This window comes from Peromyscus leucopus, chromosome 8a (assembly GCF_004664715.2).
Source record: "Peromyscus leucopus breed LL Stock chromosome 8a, UCI_PerLeu_2.1, whole genome shotgun sequence".
NCBI lineage: Eukaryota > Metazoa > Chordata > Mammalia > Rodentia > Cricetidae > Peromyscus > Peromyscus leucopus.
This window is the reverse complement of record NC_051085.1, coordinates 8,391,433-8,416,118: the sequence shown is the minus strand read 5'-3', so window position 1 is coordinate 8,416,118 and position 24,686 is coordinate 8,391,433. Positions and strand designations below refer to the sequence as shown.

Genomic DNA, 24,686 nt, shown 5'->3' with positions numbered 1-24,686 from the left:
TGTCATATAGAGAAGACACAATCTTGCAGCAGATGACACTGTAAAAACAGTTTACAGAGTCTCGTCGGCTTGGCTCTGATCTGTTCATTTGCAGTCTGCCCCGTCTACTCTTGTCTGCGATGGGGAAAGGGCCTGGGGAGGCCATCGCCACTGGCGGCTTCACTTCCAACTTTGGAGAGTCTCCTCTCGCAGCAAAGAACCCCAAATCCAGAGAGCTACACAGCAGCAAGCTAATAATAGATGACCCCAGAAAGGTCTGCTTCCTTCGGTGATTCTTCATGGTCAGAAGAGGAGCACTTAGTGAGAAAGATGGCAGGTTTTTCTTTCCATTTAGGTTGGAGCTAAGTGCTGTGGGTTCCCAAGGCATCCTGCCAGCCCGCCTGCCTTGCTTCACACTGTTGGCAGTTGCCCGCAGAAAACCTTCCCTGGGCTTTTTTCTAACCTGTCAGGCACTATAATTTATAGTGCATCCAGGAAGAAAAATGTCCTACAAATATAGAATCATGTAAAGAATGTCCTGGAACCAGAGTCTTATCTCTAATTGTCAGGTAGGATTTCCCGAGGCTCCCAAATACTCTATCAGTATCTAGGGGCCTGAAATGTGGACAATATGAAATGGAAGTTAGTGTGAATATGTGCACATTTAACACCGAGAAAAGCACACACGTGTACATACACAACTTGGTGTATCTGATGACGATTTCACTGGGATGTGACAACTTTGTAACTAGTGATACTCCTAACCATGTGGTGAATGGCATGGGGCTTGTCTGGGGTCCTGGGTACATTGGTTCTCTTCCCCATACCTGCCTGAGCTGTCCTCCTCACGTCCTTCCTTGTGGAAGATTGCTCAAGCATCGCTCCAGCTGACTTGTAGTGAAGGCTTTGCTTCCCCTCGGTAGATGCTCAGGTCCCACTTATCAGCTGTGGCAGTAGTTGCTGGGTGACACTGCCATGCTGTGTTTCGGATGTTCTGTATATGCTGGGATGCATTCTTTCTGCCGAGTTCCCGGCACCTGGGGCTTTGGGGAAAGCTTGCTCCTTGTACCGAGTCTAGAACATCAACACTTCCTGGTTTGGATGAGGTTTGAGGACTTATGTAGTTGAGAGCCAACAAAGAGACCCTGGCAATCCCTTGTGGACCGCTGCGGGTCCTCACTGGACCTGTGGGGGAGGAGCAGGGGTAGAGAGAAAGCCCCAATTCCTTCTCTGCTCCTACCCCTTCCAGTTTCCGTCTCCATGCTAACCCCACACAGTGGCTTTCCTGCCCTGCCCCCTCGAGAGCTCATCTGTCAGCTACTTGGACATCTTGAAAATGGTTTTATAGGGGTGCTGTCCTAGGATGCCCGTGCTTTCAGGAAAGGTCGCTGTCTGGGGGATGCTGATGGTTTGGATGTTGTTTTAGATGATGTTAGGCTCCTAGAATCCTGGTACCTGACATGTTGTGAAGAGTTTATGTATGCATATGGAAGTGTATGTTTATGTCTGTATGTGTGCGAGAGACAGGCAGCAAAAACAATCCTGAAGAATATGGTTGATACATTCCTAAATTTTTATTTGTTTTCCTAGGCAAACATTTTTTTATATTAACTCACTTCTAAAAGTAATGAAACGCCTCTCCTTTCCTAGTTGGTATGTGGCCTCAGTGACATCCCTGATTTGACATTTGGATCCCCATTGTGTATGCAGATACTGTGTAGCATCTGCATTATGCAAACTAATGGAAACCTCTGGCTGTCTCTGGATCTATTCCAGGTATCTGGCTTCTCTTTTTATTGCCTGTGATAAAATCCAAAAATACATGGCGTTTTATTCTCTTAGTTCTCCCTCGGGGTGTTCAATCTCACCCAGATTAGAGCCATTTCGACATGCACAGAAAATGTGGGGAATTTAAAGATGTCAGTTTAAGAACAGAAACCCTGCTCTGATTTGCTTGGCTTCTCTTTCCAACTTAGCAGGAGAACTTTGGAAATAAATCTAGAGTGTTTATTCCTCCTTGTCCTTCCCTCCATCCTTCCTAAACGTTATCAGGACCCGCTTGAATTATTGTGCATTTTTTCCTGTCAGACATGATTTGATTTCTAGTTCTTTCGTCCCTTGCCTTCCAGCCCACACTCTGTGTGCCATGACGCTGGGGTGGCAGATTGATGGTGAGAGGGTTCGAAACGCCTCTCTGGCTGTGGCTTTCAGCATGCCTGCTGCTGCTGCTGCTGCTGCTGCTGCTGCTGGAGACAGTTGGCAGATGGACTTGGTGGAGGTGGGGTGGGCCTGGACCTTGACAGAGAGCATCCCAGGGAAGAGGCCTGGGTTGGTTCTGTCCTTTCTCATCCGGCCCTGCTGGTTACAACAATAACACAGACTCAGACTTTTTCTTGCTGTTGTCTTCAGTGTTAGTAGTTTGATTACAATATGTATGAAAGTAAAATTATTTATTTCGTAATTGTATAGTGATGTGGGGGGTTGAACCTAAATCTCTACACATGCTAGGCAAGCTCTACCGTGGAGCTGTATCCTCAGGCCCCACACGTGGAGTTCTATGATTATTTCTCCTAGGGGTATCCTGAGCCCCTTGATGCTTCAGATTTCTATATTTTGTCAGAATTGGTAGTCTTTCAACTATGATTTCTTTGAATGCTATTTTTCTACACTGTCCTTTTTCCTCCCCTCCTGGGATATCAGGGCCATGAATGTTAGACTTCTTGGTATTGCCGTACAGGTTCCCAACCGCTTTTTAAAAGATGTACTTTTAAGTGTGTGTGTGTGTGTGTGTGTGTGTGTGTGTGTGTGTGTGTGTGTTGTGAGTGCCAATGTCCTCAAGGCATGGGATCCCCTGGAGCTGGGAGATGCAGGCAGTTGCAAGCTGCCCATTATGGGTGCTGGGAACAGAACTTGGGTCCTCGGCAAGAGTGGTACAAACTCTTAACTGGTGACCCAGTGCCCCTCCTGAAGCTCTTCTCGTTCCCATGCCCCAGTCATTCTCTTCCTCTCAGTCTTGCTTTCTGTCACTCCGTCTGTGTCCACTGGCTCTTACGTCATGCACTCTGCTACTGCATCCACCCACTGGCTCTTATGTCATATGCATCCATCTGCTACTGCATCCATCCACTGAGACTGCATGTCAGCGAGTGTATTTTTCTGTTCCAAAATGTCCATTTGGCTCTTTTTAGTGCCCAGGTCTTGACTGAGCCTTTTGCCTCCTCATTGGTTTCAGAGGTGTAGGATTTTGCTTTGTGCAAAGGATTTTTATAACAGTTGCTTGTCAGTCTTGGTCAAAACTCTTCCTTGTGTTTTGTGGCTTTGTTGGGGTCCAGTGATTGTCTTTTCTCACCCCAACTGGGGGTTTTCCTATTCTTCACGTGCCTAGTAGTTAGGGATTGCATCTTGGACATTTTGAGTATAATTTAGGAGCCTCTGGGTTGTAAGTACTATGGATAATAGTGGTATTGTTTTAATATGGGACTCCTCTTACTGGGCTCAGGCATGAAGTTCTAGCCAGGTTTCTATGGTGTTATGGTTTAACTATGGAATGCATCCCCTCATATTTGAAGGTCCTAAGCTGGGGGCGGTTTGATCAAGGAAGACCCCCTGAGAGGTCTCCAGATGATCCAACATCCAGAACAGCTTCAAGGCAACTGGCTCAGAGAATACAGCATCACAGACTATTCCAGTCAGGACGTGACCATAATTCTTCATTTTCGCAGGATCCCCATAAGACTACCACTACCCCCTATCAGCAGAAAGTAGCCTAGAACACTATGCCCACATTCCCAAAAAATGGATTATAAATGTTTGTCTTTGTTTAGGTTGTTGGTTACAAATTGTTATTAGTCATAGTCAATCTCTTTCTAAAAGAAGGAAGGGAGATATGATTAAAAATATATATAATATAGATAGAATAAGATGAAAGGGTAGATTATTGAATCTACTTTTAAAAAGCAACTTGTTTTAAATTTCTATAGATTTTAGTTAATTGATACAAATTTAAAGTTAATTTTGTTATACTGTATATATATTTCTACTCTTGTTTAAGGTGTTATGTTTATGCAACCATTTAAAATTGTAATGTATAATTAAGAAATATAGATTAACAGTTAATCATCTATGTTAATCAAACTTATAGTCGTGTTAGTTAAGTTTTATAGGTATACATAGATACATTTCAATTAGGTAGGTATTCTTTAAACCCTTCAAAGATCTACATAATATGGCATTTAAAATGTTTTAAAAACTTAGACTTTTCTGGACAATGAGACACTTCTGCTCCTGGCAACACTGATTTACTTCAGAGAGGAGGATGAGCATCGAAGACACTCCATATGGAGTTTATTTTCTTCTTGGCAAAAATAGCCATTTGGGCAAGACACTGTTCTTGCCTGGATTGCTTGACAAAATGTTGTATCGACTAGACATGCAGGACCCATAGGTTCACTGAACTTTGCAAGATAAGATGGTCCTTCAGGTTCCTGCTTCACAGGGGAGACTACCAGATGGTCTACAGGACACACAGAGAAGCGATTTAAAAAGCTTAAGGCCTAAAAGGCTGAAAATGGATGCCCCAACATTGCAGACGAATTTTGGATGACTGTCCAGGCAGCCAGCTGTCTCTGTCATTCTAGATTTTGGAAGTTGCTTACAATGTACTTCCTATTTACTAGATAGTTATAATTTTGCTTAGTTCTGATAAAAGATAAATTAGATATGAAACTTTAGACTCACAAATATAGGATAGATATTTTCTTAAATTTTGCCAAATACAAATAGACTAGATATTGTAACTGTAATTCTTGCTTGATAACTGTTCTATTATATGTGATTTTATTATGTTAAAGTTAAAACCTTCCTTTTTGACTAGACAGAAAAGGGGAAGTGCTGTGGGATGTCATTCTGTATGCTGTGAATATGAGTTGTTCTGATTGGTTGATAAATAAAATGCTGATTGGCCAGTAGCTAGGCAGGAAGTATAGGCAGGGCAAGCAGAGAGAATTCTGCGAATAGGAAGGCTGGGTCGGGAGTTGTCAGTCAGACACAGAGGAAGTAAGATGACAAGGCAGAACTGAGAAGAGGTACCAAGCCACATGGCTAAACATAAATAAGAAGTATGGGTTAAATTAACTGTGAGAGATAGTCAGTAATAAGCCTGAACTAATGGCCAAGCAGTTATAAACAATATAAGCTTCTGAGTGATTATTTTATAAGCGGGTCACTGGACTGCGGGCACATGGAAGGACTGGAGAAAACTTCCGGCTACAGGTGGCTCTTGTTTTTGAGGTGGGGCCTGGTTGGAGGAAGTAGGTCACTGGGTGTAAGTCTTTGAAGGCTATCTTGACCTGTCCCCTTCCTATTGCTCTGCTTTTTGGCCATCATGAGGTGAGCACGTTGGTCTTTCCACCATCCTGTTCTGTCTCACCACACCACAGGCCCAGAAACACAAAGCCAACTGACCATGGACTGAAAGCCTGAGCTAAGGCAAGTCTTCATTCTCCTAAACTGTTTCTCTCTCGGGCAATTGGTGCCGGGATGAGAAACTGTGGGTCATGTTTGGAACATGTTTGTAGTGTGTTTCAGGTCTGCTCCTAGGCATGTGCCTCAGCAGCTAGTCTGGAACCCAGGCAGGAGGTCTGTCTGGACTGAAAGGCCAGGCAGAGTCAGATCTGAGCATGTGTAGTTTGGGAGTGGGCTGGACTTCATAAACGACTGTGGCATTTCCTCAGCTTCTGTTTCTTCTCGGTGGCTCTACTGTTATCTGCTTCTCCATGGCTTCTACCTCTCTGGACAGAGGTGTGGGTAGTAAGACGCCACATTCTGCCCATGCTTTGGTGCACATTTCCTATGGCTGGAGCTCAGACCAAAGCCAATGGGGTGAGGAGAGAGACACGCCACCCGCATGGAGCTACAGCATCAGATCAGACCACAAGCTGCCTTTTCCTCAGAATGTTAGATGTCCTTTGGGATCCACTTCCGCTTTCACTAGTGGGATTGCCGTGGGTTTGGGATACAAGAACGGAGAACAGGAAAAGCTGGGGACGGGAAGCCTTCCTGCTCTCTCCGGGGAATAGCAGTTGCCTTCCTTCACTGAGACTGAGTGGGAGGTCTGCACTGGACTTTTAGTCTGTGCTAGCAGCCCTGAGTGGGGACAGTGCCGTGGCAAAAAATGAAAGCGGTTACATTTGACTCCATGGTGCTCTTCTAGGCTCCCTCCTCCCCCATCTGCCTGCACGCACTTCCTCGTCTGATCTGCAAAGGCCAACTCTCTGCTTCTCTGCTTTCCATCCAGGTTTCACTGCTGTGTTCATGGGCCATGAGGATGTATGTGCTCAGCCATCTGACCCAGACCTGAGACTCAACCCTCGTTGAAAAGTTTAAACCTACTAATTTGGCCTGATCTGACTTACCACATCGGTGGTGTTACTCACTACTGGGGGATTTAAACTTTTCACTCATTTCAACAAAATTTTTAATGAGGAATCAGCATTTGAGGAATCACTCCAAAACACGGGACCGATCCTTGCTCTTTCTAAGTCAGGGTTGAGTCTGAGAACCATGACAGGAGCAGAGGCCTGGACACTGGCATCTAAGGGCAACATAGGATGTAGGGGCTGACGCCCTCAAACCCCCAGGTGAGGCTGAATTTAAAGCCTGTCCAGATACCACTGTGTGCCTCCCTCCCCCAAGAACACCCCCCTCCCTCTTCTCTCTCCAAAGAGGAATAAACAGCTTCCTTCACTCACTGGTCTCTGTCCACCAACAGATGCTCTCAATTACCACAAAATTGCTAAATAAATCTATTTTACTTGTTTTGGTTTGTTTCTCCCAGAAAGCCTTGGCTTCCCTGATCAACACATCAACACACACTCAGCTCCGTTTAGTTTGAATCAAGGATGCACGACTGTGTCCCTTTCCTGGGCCACAGCCAAGGTTCAGAGGACCCGTTTGTTGTTAGCCACTTCTTCTTGGTGGAAAATGGCTGGCTCTATAACCTTCAGGGGCTTGGGAATGTGCTTTGGGGATCACACTGATAAAAATGACTCCGAATATTCTATCACGGCCAAAAACCCTGATCGTTTAAATAACCCATTACCCGGGACTTTCCAAAGGAACCGAGTCACTGAAACACGAAAGAATGGGCCTCTAGAAAAGATGCTCTTTTTGTTTGCTTTATCTTAAAATTTTCTTTCCCCTATCTGGCCCAGTGCAAAAAAAGGCTTGTAGATACCTTGTTTATGCGGCCATGCCTGGCGGCACTTTCTTATAAATCCTATCACTTGGGCCGCTGAGGCAGGAGGGTGTCAAGTCCGAGGTCACTATGAGCTAGTGAGTTTTAGGAGCAGCCTGGGCAAGAGAGTGAAGCCACGCTGTAAAGCTGACGGTACAGCCATATCGCAAAGCTCACGGTGCTGCTGTTTTTAGTTTGACAGTTTCCTCCTGGGCTGCGTGAGATCGTTTTATGACGATGAGGAAACCGCTTGTGAAGAAGGAAACTGTTATTCTAAATTTCCAGACAAAGAAAGCTCTTGCAGCAAGGCAGTGTTGATGGCTTTTTTTTCTAGGTCACGGGCGGGCCTGCTGGAAAAAAAAAATTATTTTTGATTAACACCCGTTTAGCTCCAGGCTTCTGCCTTGAATTAATGAGTCTAGGCTGGCAGACAAAGAGGAATTTTAAAACATTGCTTTAATTTTTTTTTCATTATCTTTTAGGAATAAAATCTTAGAATCCGGCTTCCTGACTTTGAGAGACCCAGTTCCTTTTTTTTTTTTTAAGAAACAAAATGTAATGCGGAGACAATAAATGATAAAAATGTCCCCAAACCTCACGTCTGTGCTTGGTGCCCATCATGAGTCAGCCCCCTTCCATGGGATCGGCTTTTACCCTTTGGAAAGCAGAACCTCAAATGTCCGCAAAACAGCACGAGGCCATGGGATCTGGCTTTGCGGAGGAGCCTCCCGCTGTCCTCGGCCTTAATGTTTGGAATTCTCTGTTAAAAAAAAGCCCTCTGCTTCCCTTAAAAGATACAGACCCCAGAGTAAGTGCTAGGCGAGCTTTTATACAACAAGAATGGGTCCTTTGCCTGAAGAAAGGCCCTTCTGAGAGAGGCTCCCGGGATGGGATGGGAGGCGACACCCTCCACCCCGCCCCCGCCCCCTGCTCCGTGTGAATGCCTGGGGTCTCACAAAGCCACAGCGCGGATTTCAAAGGCCTAGAGGGGTTTCCCCCCCTTGGGGTGTGTGGGGGGGAGAGAGGGCCTCCTCTGTGTGACCACTCATTGGGAGGCTGCACTTGACATTTCCACACAGGGCTCTGGGGAACAAACAGACACACCAATACAAAGCGATTCTGCCTGTGGCCACCTGCTGCTGAGCGACTGTGCTACCCTACCGACCTCTGATGGACAGATGGGCCTGGGGATCCACAGCCCCGCCGCTGCGGCCGGCCGCCAGGGAGTGATGGAGGTGGTGTTGTTATGGTCACTTGATACTTGAAGCACACGGATAAGAGGCATACAGGGCACCCTGGCATTTAGGAAATTGTGGGGAGCAAAACCATCTTCATAATTTTTTTTTTTTAAAGAAAATGATGGGTTTCACTCTTTTCTGTTAAACTTGCCTGGGTATTTGAAGGTGCTCATAGAATTCTGTTTGTGGGAGTTTGGGAAGGACATTATGTTGACGAGTGCAGTGCAGAATTAAGACAAATGATAATTGAAAGAGATGATAAAAGCTAGTGGTTTCCATGGGGGAAGTAATCATGACCCGCTGTCAAATTGATTCCAATAAGAACATTGCTTTATGTGGAATGTTTTTTAAACAGCTAAACCAAAGCAGTAAGCCAGAGCACTTCTGAGGGCCTTTATCGCTGTCTGTGAGTTTCTAGTAGGCCTCCATCTGAGATTCCTCGACTTACATCATCCACCAGCACAGCTGTGTTTAGCTTTTTTGTGGTCGACACTTAGCTGGAAATGAGAACTATCAGGTTGCAGAAAGATAATCCTACATTTAACCAGGGGGATTCACAATTACTGATGTGTGGGGTCACTTTGGTGTGCTGGCCTGGGTCCGCCGCTGCCGCTGGGTTGAACGTGTTTCTTTAATAGTTCTGAAAAGACATTGCTATGTTTGGGAATTTTAGGCAGGGGAAGCCTTCCCCGCCATCTGTATCTGCATTTTTTGTGCATTGATTGTGGAATCATTCTCAAAGACCCCGGCTCCTTGTGCCCCTATTGTCCACCATAGAGAATCCATCAGGAACCTAAAAAGATTCCTTACAGTTGTTTTACGACACAGCTGTGCCCTATATTAAATTGAAACAAAGAGCCTGGCCCGAGGCACAAATGCTCACGGAATGAATGAGTGAAGGAATGAATGACTCTGGTCAAAGCTTGCTTCCATGTTACCTCCACTCTTCTCCACCAGCTTGGACCCCTTAGTGATGGCAGTGGGGGGGTCCCTGCAGGGGCCGGTCTCAGTTTCCCTCCCTGTGGATTTGGCTAATAGGACGCAGGAGATGGGTGGATGGGGCAGATGAGGTGGTATCTGAAATAGGATCCACTTTGTTCCCCTCTTACAGACCTCTCCATACCATTTCCCCAGGGGGTTCTCTGGTGTCACCAGATTAGGCTGTGTCTCAGCAGTCGCTCCCAAATAACCGTTCAGAGACTTATTGTTAATTATAAATGCTCAGCCTATAGCTTAGGCTTGTCTCCAGCCAGCTCTTACAACTTAAATTAACCCGTTTCTATTAATCTATGTGCTGCCCTGGGGCTTGTTTACCTCACCTATGAACTTCCCATGTGGCTGCTTCTGAATCTGGCTTGAGACTCCTCAGACTCCACCCTTTGTCTTCTTCTCAGCATTCTCTCTGCCTATCTATCAACCAATCGGTTTTTTAATAACAGCGAGAGCAACACATAGTTACAGTGCACAAGACTGTCCCACAGCTCACTAGTCATAGGCATCACATCCTTCCTCCTGTGCATCCTTAAATCTTGCCCACACCCTTGTAAACAGTCTCCTTCTGAAATCCTCTTCTGTTGTCAGTGTGAAGGTTCCTACTGAAGCCCTGACTGATATTTGCCCAAGTCACCTCCTTGACAAAGTTGGTGGGTGTGTGTTTTTCTTGCATTACTGCAAGTGAATGCTCTAGAAGAGACCCATTGAAAGTGCTTTGTCCCCTCGATTCAGAAAAGAATGTGACCAGGCAACATTTATCCTTGCCTGGTCCATGATGGTTCTTGATAAATGTTGATTGACTGAATGGTTATCAGCATCTAATAAGAGAAGAGGAAAATCAATTTAATCTGGAGTCCCTTAGGCCACCCATCTAAGGGAAGACAATCACATTTGTGTTAATGTGTCTCACGATCAGCTTGTTCAAATGTATCTCTTGGTTGGGGTGGTGGTAGTGACGACTCTTGCCACAGTCCCTGCCTGGAGAATAGTGTATGTACATGATGGCTTCTTCTCTGGTCCCAGAGCCTTCCTGTGACCCCGTCCTCGCCATACATTGAGCTCGGTGACAACCTCACTACCTTGCAGGAGCTCCTGTATTATGACCCCCGAGGTCTCCCTGAAGCTAGTCATTTATCATGCCAGGCCCTGGACGGTCCCCTGCCCTCCATCGCTCTCTCGTCCTGTAGGCTGGGCCCTTGTCTCCGTTTGGAATCACTGAGTCTTTGGAGGTCTCCAAATGGTGACACTCTAGGAGAGGAGCTGTGAGGTCCAGCAGAGACTTCCTGACCAGAGCTTCCTTTTTCACACAGAGTTCCCATTTACAACTCTCCCAGACCCCTGCTTTCCCTACGAGCTTTTCTGCCACCCACCCTTGCTGTAAATGAGGCTCAGGTCCACCACCAACCATCTAGTACTGGAAGTACCTCAGACTGTCTGCTGACAGGTGTGGGCTGCCTCCCCCTACTACAAAGACACGCCCCACCGCTCAGCATCCTCATCCCCTGCCCCCGCAAGCTCAGGAGTAGGTGTTATTGCCCGTCTCCCCAGTGTAAGGAAGATGACCAAATGCCTGTGTGTTCCTTCTCCATGAAGTCAGCACTTCAGCTTTATGGTGCTGGGAATCCTGGAACTGCCCTTTAGGGAGCAGAGTCTTAAAGCTCTAACCTTAAAGACAGTGAGCGCTAAAGACCTTTTCCCTCGGAATGTGAAATGGTATCATGCGTATCCAGCCACGGTCAGGGCACTATCAGATGGAGTCAGGTGGAGTTTGTCTATGACCAGACAGACCCTAGGGATCATTGTCACCAGCTTCTTCACTTGGGTACTGGACTTTCTTACAGTGCCCTCCTGTGGCTTCGGTGGCCTTAAATGGCAGCAGCTCTGGGCACACATGCTGGGAGCCTTGGCCCAATCTGATATTCCTCCTGCCCTGCCCAGATCCTCAGTCTTTACACACTGACTGTGTTCTCTGTCCCTCACAGGGTCCCCGGTGGCATATTGAGCTCCAGCCTTGGGCAGGCCCTGCTCAGTCCCTGGATGAAGAAGCCTCGAGGTTCCTGAGCTACATCAGCACCACTCAGGTTGTGTTTCAAGCTGAAATGGGCTGGGGAATAATGTCCAAGGTACTGACCAGACCACTGCAAGAAGAGTTGCCCTCGGGGCCAGGAGGGTTACGAGAGGATCTCTGTGGGAACCCACAGAGATTTCCTAGTGAGATCGGAGCTTGCTTTACCAAGCAGGGCTGCATAAGGGGGTGGATTGACCAGGGGCGTGGTTACCAGGTGATTGGAAGGGTCTGCACTTGGCTGTGCTGGGGGGAGGTCTTTTGCTCCTCCCCTTAGCATTACTATAAACAGCCCTCTAGAAGAGACAGAAGGGGCCAGTGGATAAGAATCCAGGCCCTCCCGAGGCTACCCTGTGTTTCTATCTGTCTCTCTCCCCTCTATATTTCTATCTAAATCTCTTAACCCTTACTCCTCAAGAGTACCCCAGGGGAAAAGGTAGGGGCGGGTCCCCCACAAAACTCCTGATGGGAGCAGGACAGGGACCCGGTTCTGAAGTGCTGCTACTCTCCCTCCCCCCCCATGGAGGCCGAGAAGATGACTCCCATTTGCCTATCATTTCTTCCTTCCCAGATTCTCATCAGCCTGGAATGTTCTAATGATTCATCCCCAAGTGTTTTAAGGAGTCACTTTAGAGAATCGCGTTGGAAAGCCAGTTGAAGAGACAGATTTGTCCCTGTGAGTAGGCAGTCAAGTGTGGTACAAAACAAAGCCATCATCTGGAAGTACAGCTCCTTTCCTATTTGGGAGCACTCACCCGTGTGCTTCCCAGCCACCGGCACTTGGCAGCCAGGCCATGACGGGCCAGGAAGCCAGAGCCTCTGAGGAGCACTGCGAGAAGTTAATGACCCCGGTGCTCACGTCCCTCTCCGTGGAGCGCCCTAAGTCATTACTGACTTACTTTATTAGTGGCTTAACACACGGTGGCAGCTCCTGCCCAGTTCCAGGGGTGAGGCGGAGTCAGGCCCTGAGAAGGCAAGAGACTCTAGGGCTCTTGATACACTAGTCAGAAGGTACATTGTCATGTTGCCTAAGCCTAGGGAAAGGCAAGTGTAAGAGGAGATTGACTCCTGAGGGATGCTTAGCCCTGGACTGACAGGTGGCAGAAGATAGGACATGTTGAGCCTGGGGACTGAGCACAGACTCACAACAGGACGCTCCCTGGGCAGGAGTGGCCTGGAGAGGGCAGGCCTTGGATGACTATATCCTTAAGTCCCCTGGCCATTGGCACAGCACTGAGTCCACTGGCAGCAAAGCCCATTAGAAAGGATGAGAAAGAATATAGCCTTGTTTCCCTTCCCTTACTTTGAGAGAAGCTTTTGCTATGTAGCCCAGGCTAGCCTCAAACTCCTCCTGAGTGCTGAGATCACAGGTGTATGCCATGTGTCTGGCTCATTTTCAGAGCTGTAGGGAGACTAGTTCAACTTCAGTATCTTATTTCTGGCATGATGCAGTCAGTTGTAGGAATTTTAATACTTGCCACCCAAATATGGAAATAAAAGCCTGTAAAGTTAATTGTGGTTGATAGAATGATAAACCAGTCCCTATGATTTACAGAAAATTATCTTATTTGGCTGCTTCAAATTAATTGAGTGGACTTACCCAGGCTTAATTAAAATACGGAAATTTTAATTTTATCATTTGGCTTTACATGGAGGATAGGAGATCAGATCTCTTAATTGTAACTTAAAAACGCTCTTAATGGCCTGGAGAAAAATGAGAGGTGTTTAATATATAAACTGAATTTGAAAATGATGAGCTCCATCCTCCAAAATTAATTTATTGAGTGCGAGCCTCCAAATTCCATCTTACACGTATTTAGGTTAATGTTCTTTAACTTATATAAGGGGTCTTTACTTACAAGATGCATTGGGGCACTCAGTTGTCATTTCAGACTTCTCTTGTGTTTTCCTCATGAGTAATGATTTGAGAGGGGGGAAAATGTCTAGAAAAAGAAAAAGGAAGCATGTTCTGATGTGATGTGGGCTAACCTTGGAACCTGGACAGTTGATTTTGCTTCTATGATTGTCACTGTTCTGATCCCAAAAGGCTTGAGGTTAGACCAAATGCCTCTAAGATCTCCCCTGTGGCTGGGTGCTGTACAGAAAGTAGGCTAGGGCTGTTATTAACCAAGTATTTCTGAGCACCTACATGGTCAGGAAATTTGGAAGGCATTGGGCTTACAATCTTGGCCTCAAGGAACCCAGAAATGAGTGGCTATATAATCATTAGACAGTTTGAGATGCGCCATAATTGAGACCTGGTGTTTGAAGCTGTAGGAGAAGACTCTTCCCACCACAGTGTGATGTGGGCTCTTTATCTGGATCCAGGATCCTCATTAACATGAGCGTCAAGAGACACGTGACAGTGTTTCTGCTAAACTTCCTGGGAGTCTTCATAAGACAGTGACGTCCTGAGAAATGGCCAGAGCAGGATGCTTTCACACTTCTGAGATGAAGAAATATGAACCTGTGAAGGAAGAGTAGGACAAACGGACCTCTAGACTCAGGCAGCAGATTCTAGCACAAATTCAGAGGATCTGTGGTGGGGACCTCGGCAGCAGGAGTGGGGGTGGGGTTAAGGTGGGGATAGGGTAGGATGGGGTGGGGGTGGGGTGGGATGGAGTGGGGTCAGTGAACCTGAGAGCTAGTGGATGATGGAGGTGACTTTGAAGTTTGTTTATTCTGTCTTATTGCAATTCCAATGGCCCAGAGGGATCAAGGCTATTTCCCAGGCCCTGTATGGGAAGGCCACCCTACCCAAAAGAACCTGTATAGCTTGTTACACATAGGAAGAGTCAGGCCAACGGCTCTCTCTGGAGTCACAGTCCCTGAGTGACTGCAGCTTGAGGTAATGAGTGTACCAGTTTGGAATATTTTGAAATGATATGTCCTGAGTTCCTTCCAGACTCAGTGGAAGGCTTTTTGTCCTTCAGAAAATGTGACAGATTGCAGACCTCACAATGGTTTTGTAGTCAGGAGACATTTACTCCAGGTGGGAGCCGTCATGGGTGACACTGATTCTTCATCAGGTTCTTTGACTAATCACTGCTCCTGCCCCTCCTGTGTGCAACGAGGAGCTTTGGGGATGCTTTTAAATCATCTCAACAATGGAAGCCTGCAAAACTTGCAGAATATTAAAGTCACCCTTTGCCTAAAATTTTTGGTTAGCGGCAGTGAGTCACTAAGTGAATTCCACCCCCAGCCTCTTAGACTGCCTTAAAAAAATCCCTCAAATCTATGTTCAGACTCATACAGCAAGGCACAGCGTTTGACAAGTTCATGGTTGAGTTTTTCATGTGTCAGGACAAAAGGCGTTTGTTGATCACCCACCCAGGGGCTGGCAAGATCTGGGCTCTGGGATCTCAAATCTTAATAAAATGCCTCAGCCTAATGTAAGTAGGATGTGAAAGGGATCTAACTGAGGGCGAGCACATGGAAGGGCATTAGACTGTCATGGGTGTAGTGATGACCTTGGTGGCATGATAGGGCCCTGAATTTTTTTTTTTTTTTTGAACACCAGAGGATATGATATTTGATCAGAGTATGCAGAACGTCAGGTCCAGTTTAATTAGCAATATTGTTTTTCTTAATATGGGAGGCCCTGATGCCAACACAGATTTCTGCAGTCAATAATTGAGTGCGCTGCTAACAGGAAATGGTTAACTCAGAAACACTTGCCTGTGCTAATGGAAGGCTTCAGAGCCAGCTTTTTATGGCAACCCCTTACCATATGCTTCCAGGAAGCAAGCTTCGCAGTAAGGAGTTCATCTAAGCTGCAGTGGCTGTTCTAAATTTTAAAAAAAGTGTTTTCAAGTCTCTTTTTCTATCTTTTACTGCCCATCTATAATCTGTTATTTATCCAATTATCTACACATTTACTTGTGAAAATAGCCAAGAAGTCAGGCTCTGGAGACCTGGAGAGACAAATTAGAACTTTGCAACATTATATCAATAGTATGTATTATATTTCTCTCTCTGTCTCTGTCTGTCTTCTGTCTGTCTGTCTGTCTGTCTGTCTCTCTCTCTCTCTCTCTCTCTCTCTCTCTCACACACACACACACACACACACACACACACACACTCACAGGGCAGGGATAGGGGGATAACAAAATACTCAGTTCTGCCTTTGAGCTTTTCAAAATAATGTAACCATATAAATATACATTTAATTTTTCAGGGATTCTTGCCCAAACCCTTCAAATTCTAAGGACTTTTTTTTTTTTTTTTTTTTGCCACATTCTGCTCATGGGTTGGTAGAATTGCTGTTCAAGCTTTTGGGATGCAAAATGAAATGGAAATGAGTTAGATCCCTTTATGCTAAATAAATAAAAAAAATTTCACAAAACATTCCCCCCCCCCGAGTCTATTTGCCTTTGTCCAGATCTAATTTACTTTATCTGGCTAAAATTATAAGGGGAATTAGACAGTCAGAGAGTGTAATTACTTCAGCTGGAGCTTAGCTTGAGGTTGCTGTCCTCACTGATTTTGCTTGCAAGAGAGTTTATTGAAACCTTGGCTATAAATCTTAACCAGAAAGCTTGAAAAAAATCAATATTTAATTAATTTTTAAGAGCAGAATTTTATGGATGACTTCTAGTTATTTTCAAAAAAAAAAAAAAAAAGAATGTCTGTAAGTAAGACGGTTAATAGATGGTTAAAAGTGCATAATTCCTGCACTGTAATTTTTAACTGAGAGAGGAAGAGAGGTGGGAAAGTGTGTCTCTCTGATAGGAAAATATCTGTGCAAGATGAAGTCTTAGAATAAGAAAGAAACTGTAATTAGGTCATGTGCGATCGCAATAGAGAAGACCCTAGACCATGGCTATGGCTCCGGAGGAGCAGCTGGACAGTAAGCCTGACTTGTGGTCATGAGTTCCTTCCTTTGGGAGGCCTCTGGCTAATTGTTGGTGCCAACTTCTCTGTTCTTTATTAGGGGTCAAAGCTGATGCTGTTTTCGGTTGAAAGCTCCGGCCCAGGTCCAGTCTCTTTCCTTCACTTTCTAAGGTACAGGTGAGAAGACCATGTTGGGTCGTTTTTTCTGGGACTTCATAAAAGTCCAGACCCTCCAGTAAGTGCATAGGAGCGCCTGCCTAAGGGCCCCTGGGGCGCTCATTAGACTGCGTGTTCCCTGGGGTCATGATACCTGAGTATCAGAAGTTGAACCCAGAACCTGCTTTTTTCCTTGGAACCAACCTCTAGGTGATTCTGCTGCAGGGGAGCCACACCGTAAGCAGCACTGTGGAAGAGGCCAGAGTGGAGTTTTGATACCACCAGAGGGGCAATAGGAACATAGCCCATGTGTCATCATGGAAGGTCTTAGGAAGAAGTGTTCACACGTGTCCAGTCTTCAGAGCTAGGCACTGCCCCGAAGCAGAAGGCTCAGGTGGAGGCAGCCCGGGACCCACAGACATGCCTTGGTCTAACCAGCCTCCCAGGGAGGCGCAGAGCAGAGGGCTGAGTGCCCAGCTCTGGCCAATTAGATTGGCAACATCCCTGCCTTTGGGTGGGTGAGGAAGAGCAGGTGGGCAGACAGAGGCAGAATTTCCATTTCTCTCTGGCCAAACAGTAGAAGATGGATTTTACAAGCTAGTGTACTGATTTACTATGTTAACACATGTGTTCTGTAGTTGTTCCTTGAGAGAGGATTAGATCCCATTTCCAGTGACTAATTTCCCCTTCGAACAGAGGTTAGACACAGAGAGGTGGGTGGAAAGACCCTGGGTCAAAAGGAAAGAAAAGTGAATGCTTTCTCTTGTTTTTCTTTTTGCTTTTTTGAGACCAGATCTTATGCAGCTTAGGCTGGCCTCAAATTCCTATGCAGCTGAGGAAGCCTTGAACTCTCGATGTTCCTTCTCAGTGCTGGAATTACAAGCATGTGCCACCACTGCCTGGCTGTTTTTACTTGTGTATTTATTTTGAGATTTTACTTATTTTTATTTTATGTGTTGCAGTGTTTGCTTGAATATATGTTTGTGTACTGTGTGCGTACAGTAGCCACAAAGATCAGAAGAGAGCATCGGATTCTCTGGGACTGGAGTTACAGTTATGAGCTAGCATGTGGATGCTGGGAATTGAGCCCTGGTCCTCTGAAAGAGCCGCCAAGTCTGCACTCTAGTCCTGTTTTTAGTTTTAAGTGTGTGTGTGTGTGTGTGTGTGTGTGTGTGTGTGTGTGCATGCACGCGCATGTGCTTGTACACTCTGCATGTTTGCCTGAATGTGTTCATGTGGAGGCCAGAGGTGGACATTAAATGCTTTCTTCCATTGCTTTCCATCTTTTAATTCTATTTATTTATTGAGACAGGGTCTTTCATTGAACTTGGCGCTCTCAATTCAGCTAGACTGGCCATGGAGCCCCCAGGATGCACATGTCTCTGCTCCTGAGTGCTTGAGTGACAGACAACATCGCAGTTATAATGACCCAAGACACTACTTACAGCAATTGCTTTGCACGCTGAGCTGTCTTGCCAGACCTAGGATATCTTAAGGAAAAAAAAAATTACTTGCTGTTGTTTTCCCACGAACAAAAGCAGTGAACCCCAGAGCGCCTTTGTATCTGGAAGGATCTTTCGTCCCCCGTGGATGGCTCAGAGAGTTTTGAGGGATGAGGAAGAGGGAGACTTTTGGTCACTCAGTAAGGCCAATGCCTGGGCCTCATAACTGTGTTCTTCTATTTATTCCATTAGCCTTGGCCGCGCACAGTCCGAGCCTCCGACTCAGGCCATCCTTCCTCGGAAGTTCATTTGCTTACTGTGTGCTGGAATTAGACTTCTTTCTGCATAACTTCCATCCACCCTCCCTTCGGTTTTCCTATCTAATTGTGATGCATGAGTTAGGAGAAATGCCTGGGTTACCTGGGCAGCACTTTCTGCTCCGGGGCTCTCGCCTTTCTCCCCCAGGAGGCAGCTCATTAGAGATTCTCATTAGAATAATTAGCTCATTAGAGATTATCACCAAGAATCCTGTCTTCTCAGCAGACACTTCCCTTGTCCCAGGATCGGCTATCACCCTGGACAGCACAGGTTCCTTTTCTGGCCTCGGTGGCCCCACCGCATAAGGCACCGGTGACCTTGTGAACGCGCACCTTGCTCAGCGTGGTGCTGCAGTAGCCACACTGCCCAGTTCTCTATCCAGACATCCTTCTTAATCTGTTCCTCTGTCAACTTCTGCTCAGCCCCTAGACGCACAGCCTCCCGACCCTCTTCCTTCCCCTCCTGGTTCCCAATCTGTAGTCTGGGCAGATGGCTACTGCATCCCATTTCCCTCCACACCCTCCCTGGTCTTCGTGAGGTTACTTCTTATCTGGCAGGCAATTGAAATTCCTCTGAACATTTTACAGCGGTCTTGTGGTTCCCTGGGGAGGAGAGCAGTTAGCAGTGGAGGACATAACTCTCCCCCCACTGTTTCCAGGAGCGGGGGAAAGCAGTTAAGTCTCTACCTGCCATTCATCACCTAGCATTTTAAATTATTCATATTGATTTCCAATCCTTACAGATTGCATGCGATCGCATGGGTGCAGACAGCTTGGCTACTGACTCCAGCCCTGCAACGAGGCCCTGGCTGGTGTGTCTCGATGACAGGTTTGGCTTAGCTCATCAAATCCGCAGCAAGCGGTGCCGCCTCTACTCCTTAGGGTAAGACGTTTTTTATAGCCGAGGAGAACACAGACGAACATTCACGCAGGCAGCCAAGGCCTTCTCAGTGACGACAGGGGGAGGCGGGGGCAGTGTGTGCAGGAGATGGGATTTGTCTCACTGCCTGGGCTTCAGGCTGGCCTGCTGTGCAGGGCAGGTATTGGTAGAGCAAGGGCTGAGATCATCTTGGTAGGTGGTAGGAACCACCTTTCCTCCCGTCCTGGTCCTGCTGGTAATAAGGTAGCAGCTTTGGTTTTCAGATTGAGGAGGATCCCCTTGAAGAAACAAGAGGCTTCCAGCGTGAATTAGAGCACCTCTGTTAGAGAGAGAGAAATATCAATGGCTGTATTGAGGAAAACAGTGTGCCTGGAACGCTACATGTACTACATGAATGACCCAAGAGAGATAACAGCCACTACTCTGTGTGTGTGTGTGTGTGTGTGTGTGTATGTGTGTATGTGTGTGTGTGTGTGTGATCAATCTATATGTAGCTTTGTATTTAGGTAAAAGTAAAGTAAAGTAAAGTAAATTCTTTAAAAGAACATGCAATTTTTGCCAAAACACTGACTTGGTTATACAGGTTGAAAACGACCTTCATATGCAAACAGATTTTGAGATTCTATTAAATGACGGATATAAATTAACGTGAGACAATTCACCAAGTCTATTAGCACTTTTTGTAAACAGTCCTGAACTTATAAATGTGTCTTAGGTTTCTATCACTGTGATCGAACACTATGACCAAAAGCAACTTGGGGAAGGAAGGGTTTATTAAAACTTACAGTGCCACGGCACAGTTCACCCAGAAGAGTCAGGTTGGGAGCTCAAGGCAGGGACGGAAGCAGAGGCCGTGGAGGGGAGCTCTTTACAGTGCTGCTGGGACTTGCTGAGCCTGCTTTCTTATAGAAGCCAGGACCACAGCCCAGGATGGCCCCGCCCACAGTGGGCTGGACTCTCCCACGTCAATCATTAATCAAGAAAATGCCCCACAGGCTCGCCTACAGCCCGATCTTATGGAGGCATCTTCTCAGTTGTGGGTCCCTCCTCTCCGATGACTCTAGCTTGTGCCAAGTTAACAAAATAAAACAAAGCTCACACACACACACACACACACACACACACACACACACAACAAAAAAAAAAAAAAAAAAAAAAAAAAAAAAAAAAAAACCAGGACAACATGATATATGCCTCAAAACAAAACAGGCGAGAACCGTTTCTATTTGGAACATTCTGCTTAGGGGACTATTTATAGAAGCCACGTAGTGCTCAGGCTAGACCACTGTAGTGTTTTTTAGAGCAGCTCAGAAGACCTTAAACAATATCACACTTCCTGCTCCTCAACTACAGGTTTCACTTACTTCATTCCACAGCCCAGATTTAGACATCTGCCGGACTCTGTGGTCGTGGGTAGGGCAGACATCTGGGTGTTGTGGAGACCTCCCCAAAGGAGCTGGTTAGGAGGGGACCGTCATTGCTATCAAACTGTTACAAGCAGTGTGTGGGCAGGGGTGCAGCTCAGCTGGCAGAGTGTTTGCCTGGCATGCCTGTGGCCCTGGCTTTGGTTCTCAGCACTGCAAAACCAAGGCATCCATACTTAGAATCCCACCACTCAGGAGGTAGAGGCAGGAGAATCGGAAGTTCGAAGTCATCCTCTACTATATAAATGAGGTCAAGGCCAACCTGGGAAAACATGAGGTCCTGGGTCCAAAATAAAGGATTACAAGTCATTGTGGATTTTTAGAAAAACAATAAAGAATTCAAATAGAAGTGTGAAGTTAATTCATACATTCACAAATGGATCAAATGAAGAACGGGTGCAGGTGTCTCTGGGTGGGGCTTGGCACGATGGTATTGGGTCTGTAAGGTCTGCTTGAGAGGGGGACACAGGCTGGGTGTTAAATGGTACTTAAGTCAGACAGGAGCAGTTCGGTCTGTTGGTTAGAACTGAGCTTCTCCTGGAAGCCCCCAGCCACGCTTCAAGGCCGTAAGAAGCAGGGAACATCGTGACAGCCGATTTTGTTTTATGTCACATTAAAAATTTGTGAAAATAGGTCAAAAAATAATTGCATAGTATAGCATGCAAATTGGCAATGTCATCTCCATCCTGTCTCCTGGTTCCAGACTTTACGTTCTGCTTAACATTTTACATTCCACCATAAATTCATTTAAGAATATAACTGAATAAAATAAAACTTGGGAAGTTATTTAGGAGGTGTTTGGAAATTCTCCACCACCACCCCCCTTATGCTTCCAAGCTGTTAGATAAGACGGTTCTGCAGCAAGATTCCAGATTATTACATAGAGAAAAAAAGATTATTTTCTTTCATTTACATTCAAAATCAGCTTTGCAAAAAGCAAATAAGAACTTCTGAATTATTGTGGAAACAGAAATGAATATATATATTATAAGGGTCAATATTTGATGAAAAACATGAAAGTTTTTTTTAACCAACTGCAGTCGATGTGAGCACAGTGGCCCACACCTTTAATGCAAGCACTCAGGGGGAAGAGGCAGGCGGATCTTTGTGAACTCAAGGCCAGTCAATCCTGTCCCCCAAAACAAAATAAAACAAAACAAACAAACAAACCCCAAACAAAAACCCAAAACAAAACAAAAACCCACAAAGAAACAGGGAAAAGGAAAAGAAAGACAGAAAACTTGAATCTAAAGAAAGCATTTGTGGTAGAAAAACAATGGCACTTGGATTGTGCGCAGTGGGTCTGAATGGTGACTGCTGTGGCTTGGGGTCTGGGGTCTAGACGCCCCTCCTGTTCTGGTGAACTTGCTACTTGCCATCTCAAGCAGTGCTGAGAGGAGACACACAAGCAGTGGTTCTGAAATGAGGGACCACCGCAGGGGACATTGGCCCTGTGTCACCAGTGTCGGGGACAGTTCTGTGACAGCGGGGAGTGGCTGGGGAATCTGTGGTCTCGACGGGCAAGTGTGCGTATGACTCCTGAGAAGGGCAGTAGCAGAACTATGCCTCTGCTGGGCCCAGTGATTCCCAGGCAAAGCAGAGATGCAGATGCAACTGGGGGGGAACCTGGCATGAGAATCCAGGAGTCTGAAGACAAGAGCAATAGGCCTGTGTCTCATCCACCCCATGCTTTCTCCTCCACCCTCATAACTGAAGCAGGCGCTGCCTTGACCGCCTCTCCCAGGGCTTAACGTTTCTCCGCTGGGAGTCAAAATTTCATATTTCACAGTCGATGTAAAAAGACGCTTGTCTGGTACAGTGTGTTCTATCAAAACTTAGATTCAGTTTTTCACTTTTCAAATGGTATAGAGTAGGCCAGTGGGCATACAGGAAGGCACGAGAAAGGGAGGGAAGTAATGAAGGGAAGAAAAAGAAGAGAAACTGAAAAACAGGAAAAGGCCGTGAGGAGAGTATATACCTTACCATTTCAGACAGGCTCTTCCCAGTAAGTCTTCCAGTACAGACAGCAGTGAGGGGATTGTCCAGATGTGGTGTCGGGGGCAGAGGAGGGGTGGAGCAGAGAGAGAAGTCGCTTAGTTTACCCTCATGGCAGCGACTGTGTTTTAGGGGTAGAAGTGAGCAGACAGGAAGAGGAGAGACACCAGGCAGAGACCCCCCCTCCCCCAGTCTTCATCTCTTCCTGCTCTGGGCTAAATTATACTATTTGGTTTCAAAACATGATTTCTTGGTGTAAGACAGAAGACTTTCTCAGTCACACATGGTGAGGCAACTTGAGCCAGTATTTCAGACAGAAAACCGGCAATGTGGCTGGGAGCATTTCAAGAAGAATGAATGAGCCTCATAGACAAATACATTTGTTTCCCAGAGCTTGAATGGAGCCAGCAGGAGCAGTGTTAGCATAGGATATGTGAATGGGGAAGAAGATTGTGGTCCTCCATGCTTCTAGGTATTTTCTCCCTGATAACCCAGCTATGGTCTGGTAATACCATAGACACACTATATAGCTGTTCATGCAACGTAAAATATCCATGCTTTATTTGTAAAAAGAGGAAGTGTGTGTGTGTGTGTGTGTGTGTGTGTGTGTGTGTGTGTGTGTGTGTGTTTCCTAAAATCCATTTCATTCCTTTGGAATTGATACTGTCCTGAAAATAAATGAGTTTGGTTTGTCTTTAAGATAGGGTTTCACTGTGTAGCCCTGTCTCTTCTGAAGCGCCCTAGGCAGACCAAGTTAGCCTCAAACTCACAGAGATTCTCCTGCCTCAACCTCTTGAGTACTGAGATTAAAGGCATATACCATCATGCTTGATTTCATGTTTTAAATGAATCTTTGGAATTTCATGCAATGCTACTAACACAAGGATCAATCATTATAAAATATTTTATTATCTATCATCAGCTTTAAGAACCCTCCACCACACACACACACACACACACACACACACACACACACACACACAGAGTTGGCAATTTACAGATCTAGCCTGCCACCAGACCAGTGTGCCTTCCTTAATACTGCTGGTGCGCTCACACTCTGGAGGAAAACGCTTCTCACCACTTCCAGACCTCTTCTCAGTGATGAGGACTAAAAACTTCTGCTCTGTACTCTGGATTTATCTTTATTGTTTTTAGCTTCTTAACAGTTTTATCAACATATAAATATACTTCTATACTATGTATAAATAGACTCACATACTTAAATACACCAATCAGAGATTTTTTTTTTAATCACTCCACTTAAATTTAAGACATTTCCCTCACCCTTCCCTTCCCCACAGCCCTGGAGCTGATATACATTTCTCCCATTTTCCCTCTACTCTTTAGCTCCCTGATGGTTCAGCCTCTCCCTGCCTACCCCCTGGCCCTAAACAAACACTAACTTGACTTTCTGTCTATAGAGGCACCCTTTCTGAACATTTCATGTAAATAGAATCACATGATATATGTAGCAGGAATATATAACATTTTGTGACTGTTGACTCTAACACAGTGTTTTCATAGTTCATCTATAGTGTAGCATGTACCAGCACTCCACTTACTCTGTAGGTCTGAGTCATAGCCCATTGTATGGAAATACCACATTCTGTTTCTTCACACACCAGCTGATGGACAGTGCATTATTTCCCCCATTTTAGTTATTATCAAGGTTGAAATGAGCATTGATAGGTAAATTTTGAGCCTATGTCTTTTCATTTATCTTGAATATAGACCATTTCACATCTCTACTAATAATTTATGACTGTCATCCTGTCAATACCATATTGGCCTTTTCAATTAGACACCTCCTGGTAGTTGGGATGGGGTATCTCATTGTGGCTTCAAATTGTCTTTCCTTACAGAATAATGGTCCTGAGAGTCTTTTCATATACTATGCCCTAAGCTTTTGATTCCTGTGGGGCATAAAACCCACTTTCCATGAGAGCCTCCAGCCTGCTTAGAAAAAGGCTAACCAGAGGCCTGCTACAGTCCACTCTTTTACCTTTCAGTGGTATGTAAGAGCACATGGCTGCCAAGATATATGGTTCACATGCTTAAAGTACAACTGTAGTTCATCCAAAGAACACTTGTGTACAACTTTGAAAACAAGCACTCCTCTCCCAGAATTCT

At 45.7% G+C, this 24,686-nt stretch overlaps 1 protein-coding gene across 1 annotated transcript in view; it reads left to right on the top strand.

The window, feature by feature from the left end:
• Mettl24 (methyltransferase like 24) overlaps positions 1-24,686 on the top strand; it is a 106,570-nt gene that overhangs the window by 23,934 nt on the left and 57,950 nt on the right. The window contains exons 2-3 of the mRNA XM_028890235.2: positions 11,427-11,525; positions 19,001-19,140. Of these exons, the coding sequence (XP_028746068.2) occupies positions 11,427-11,525; positions 19,001-19,140 (239 nt within the window). The remainder of the gene's footprint in view (positions 1-11,426; positions 11,526-19,000; positions 19,141-24,686) is intronic.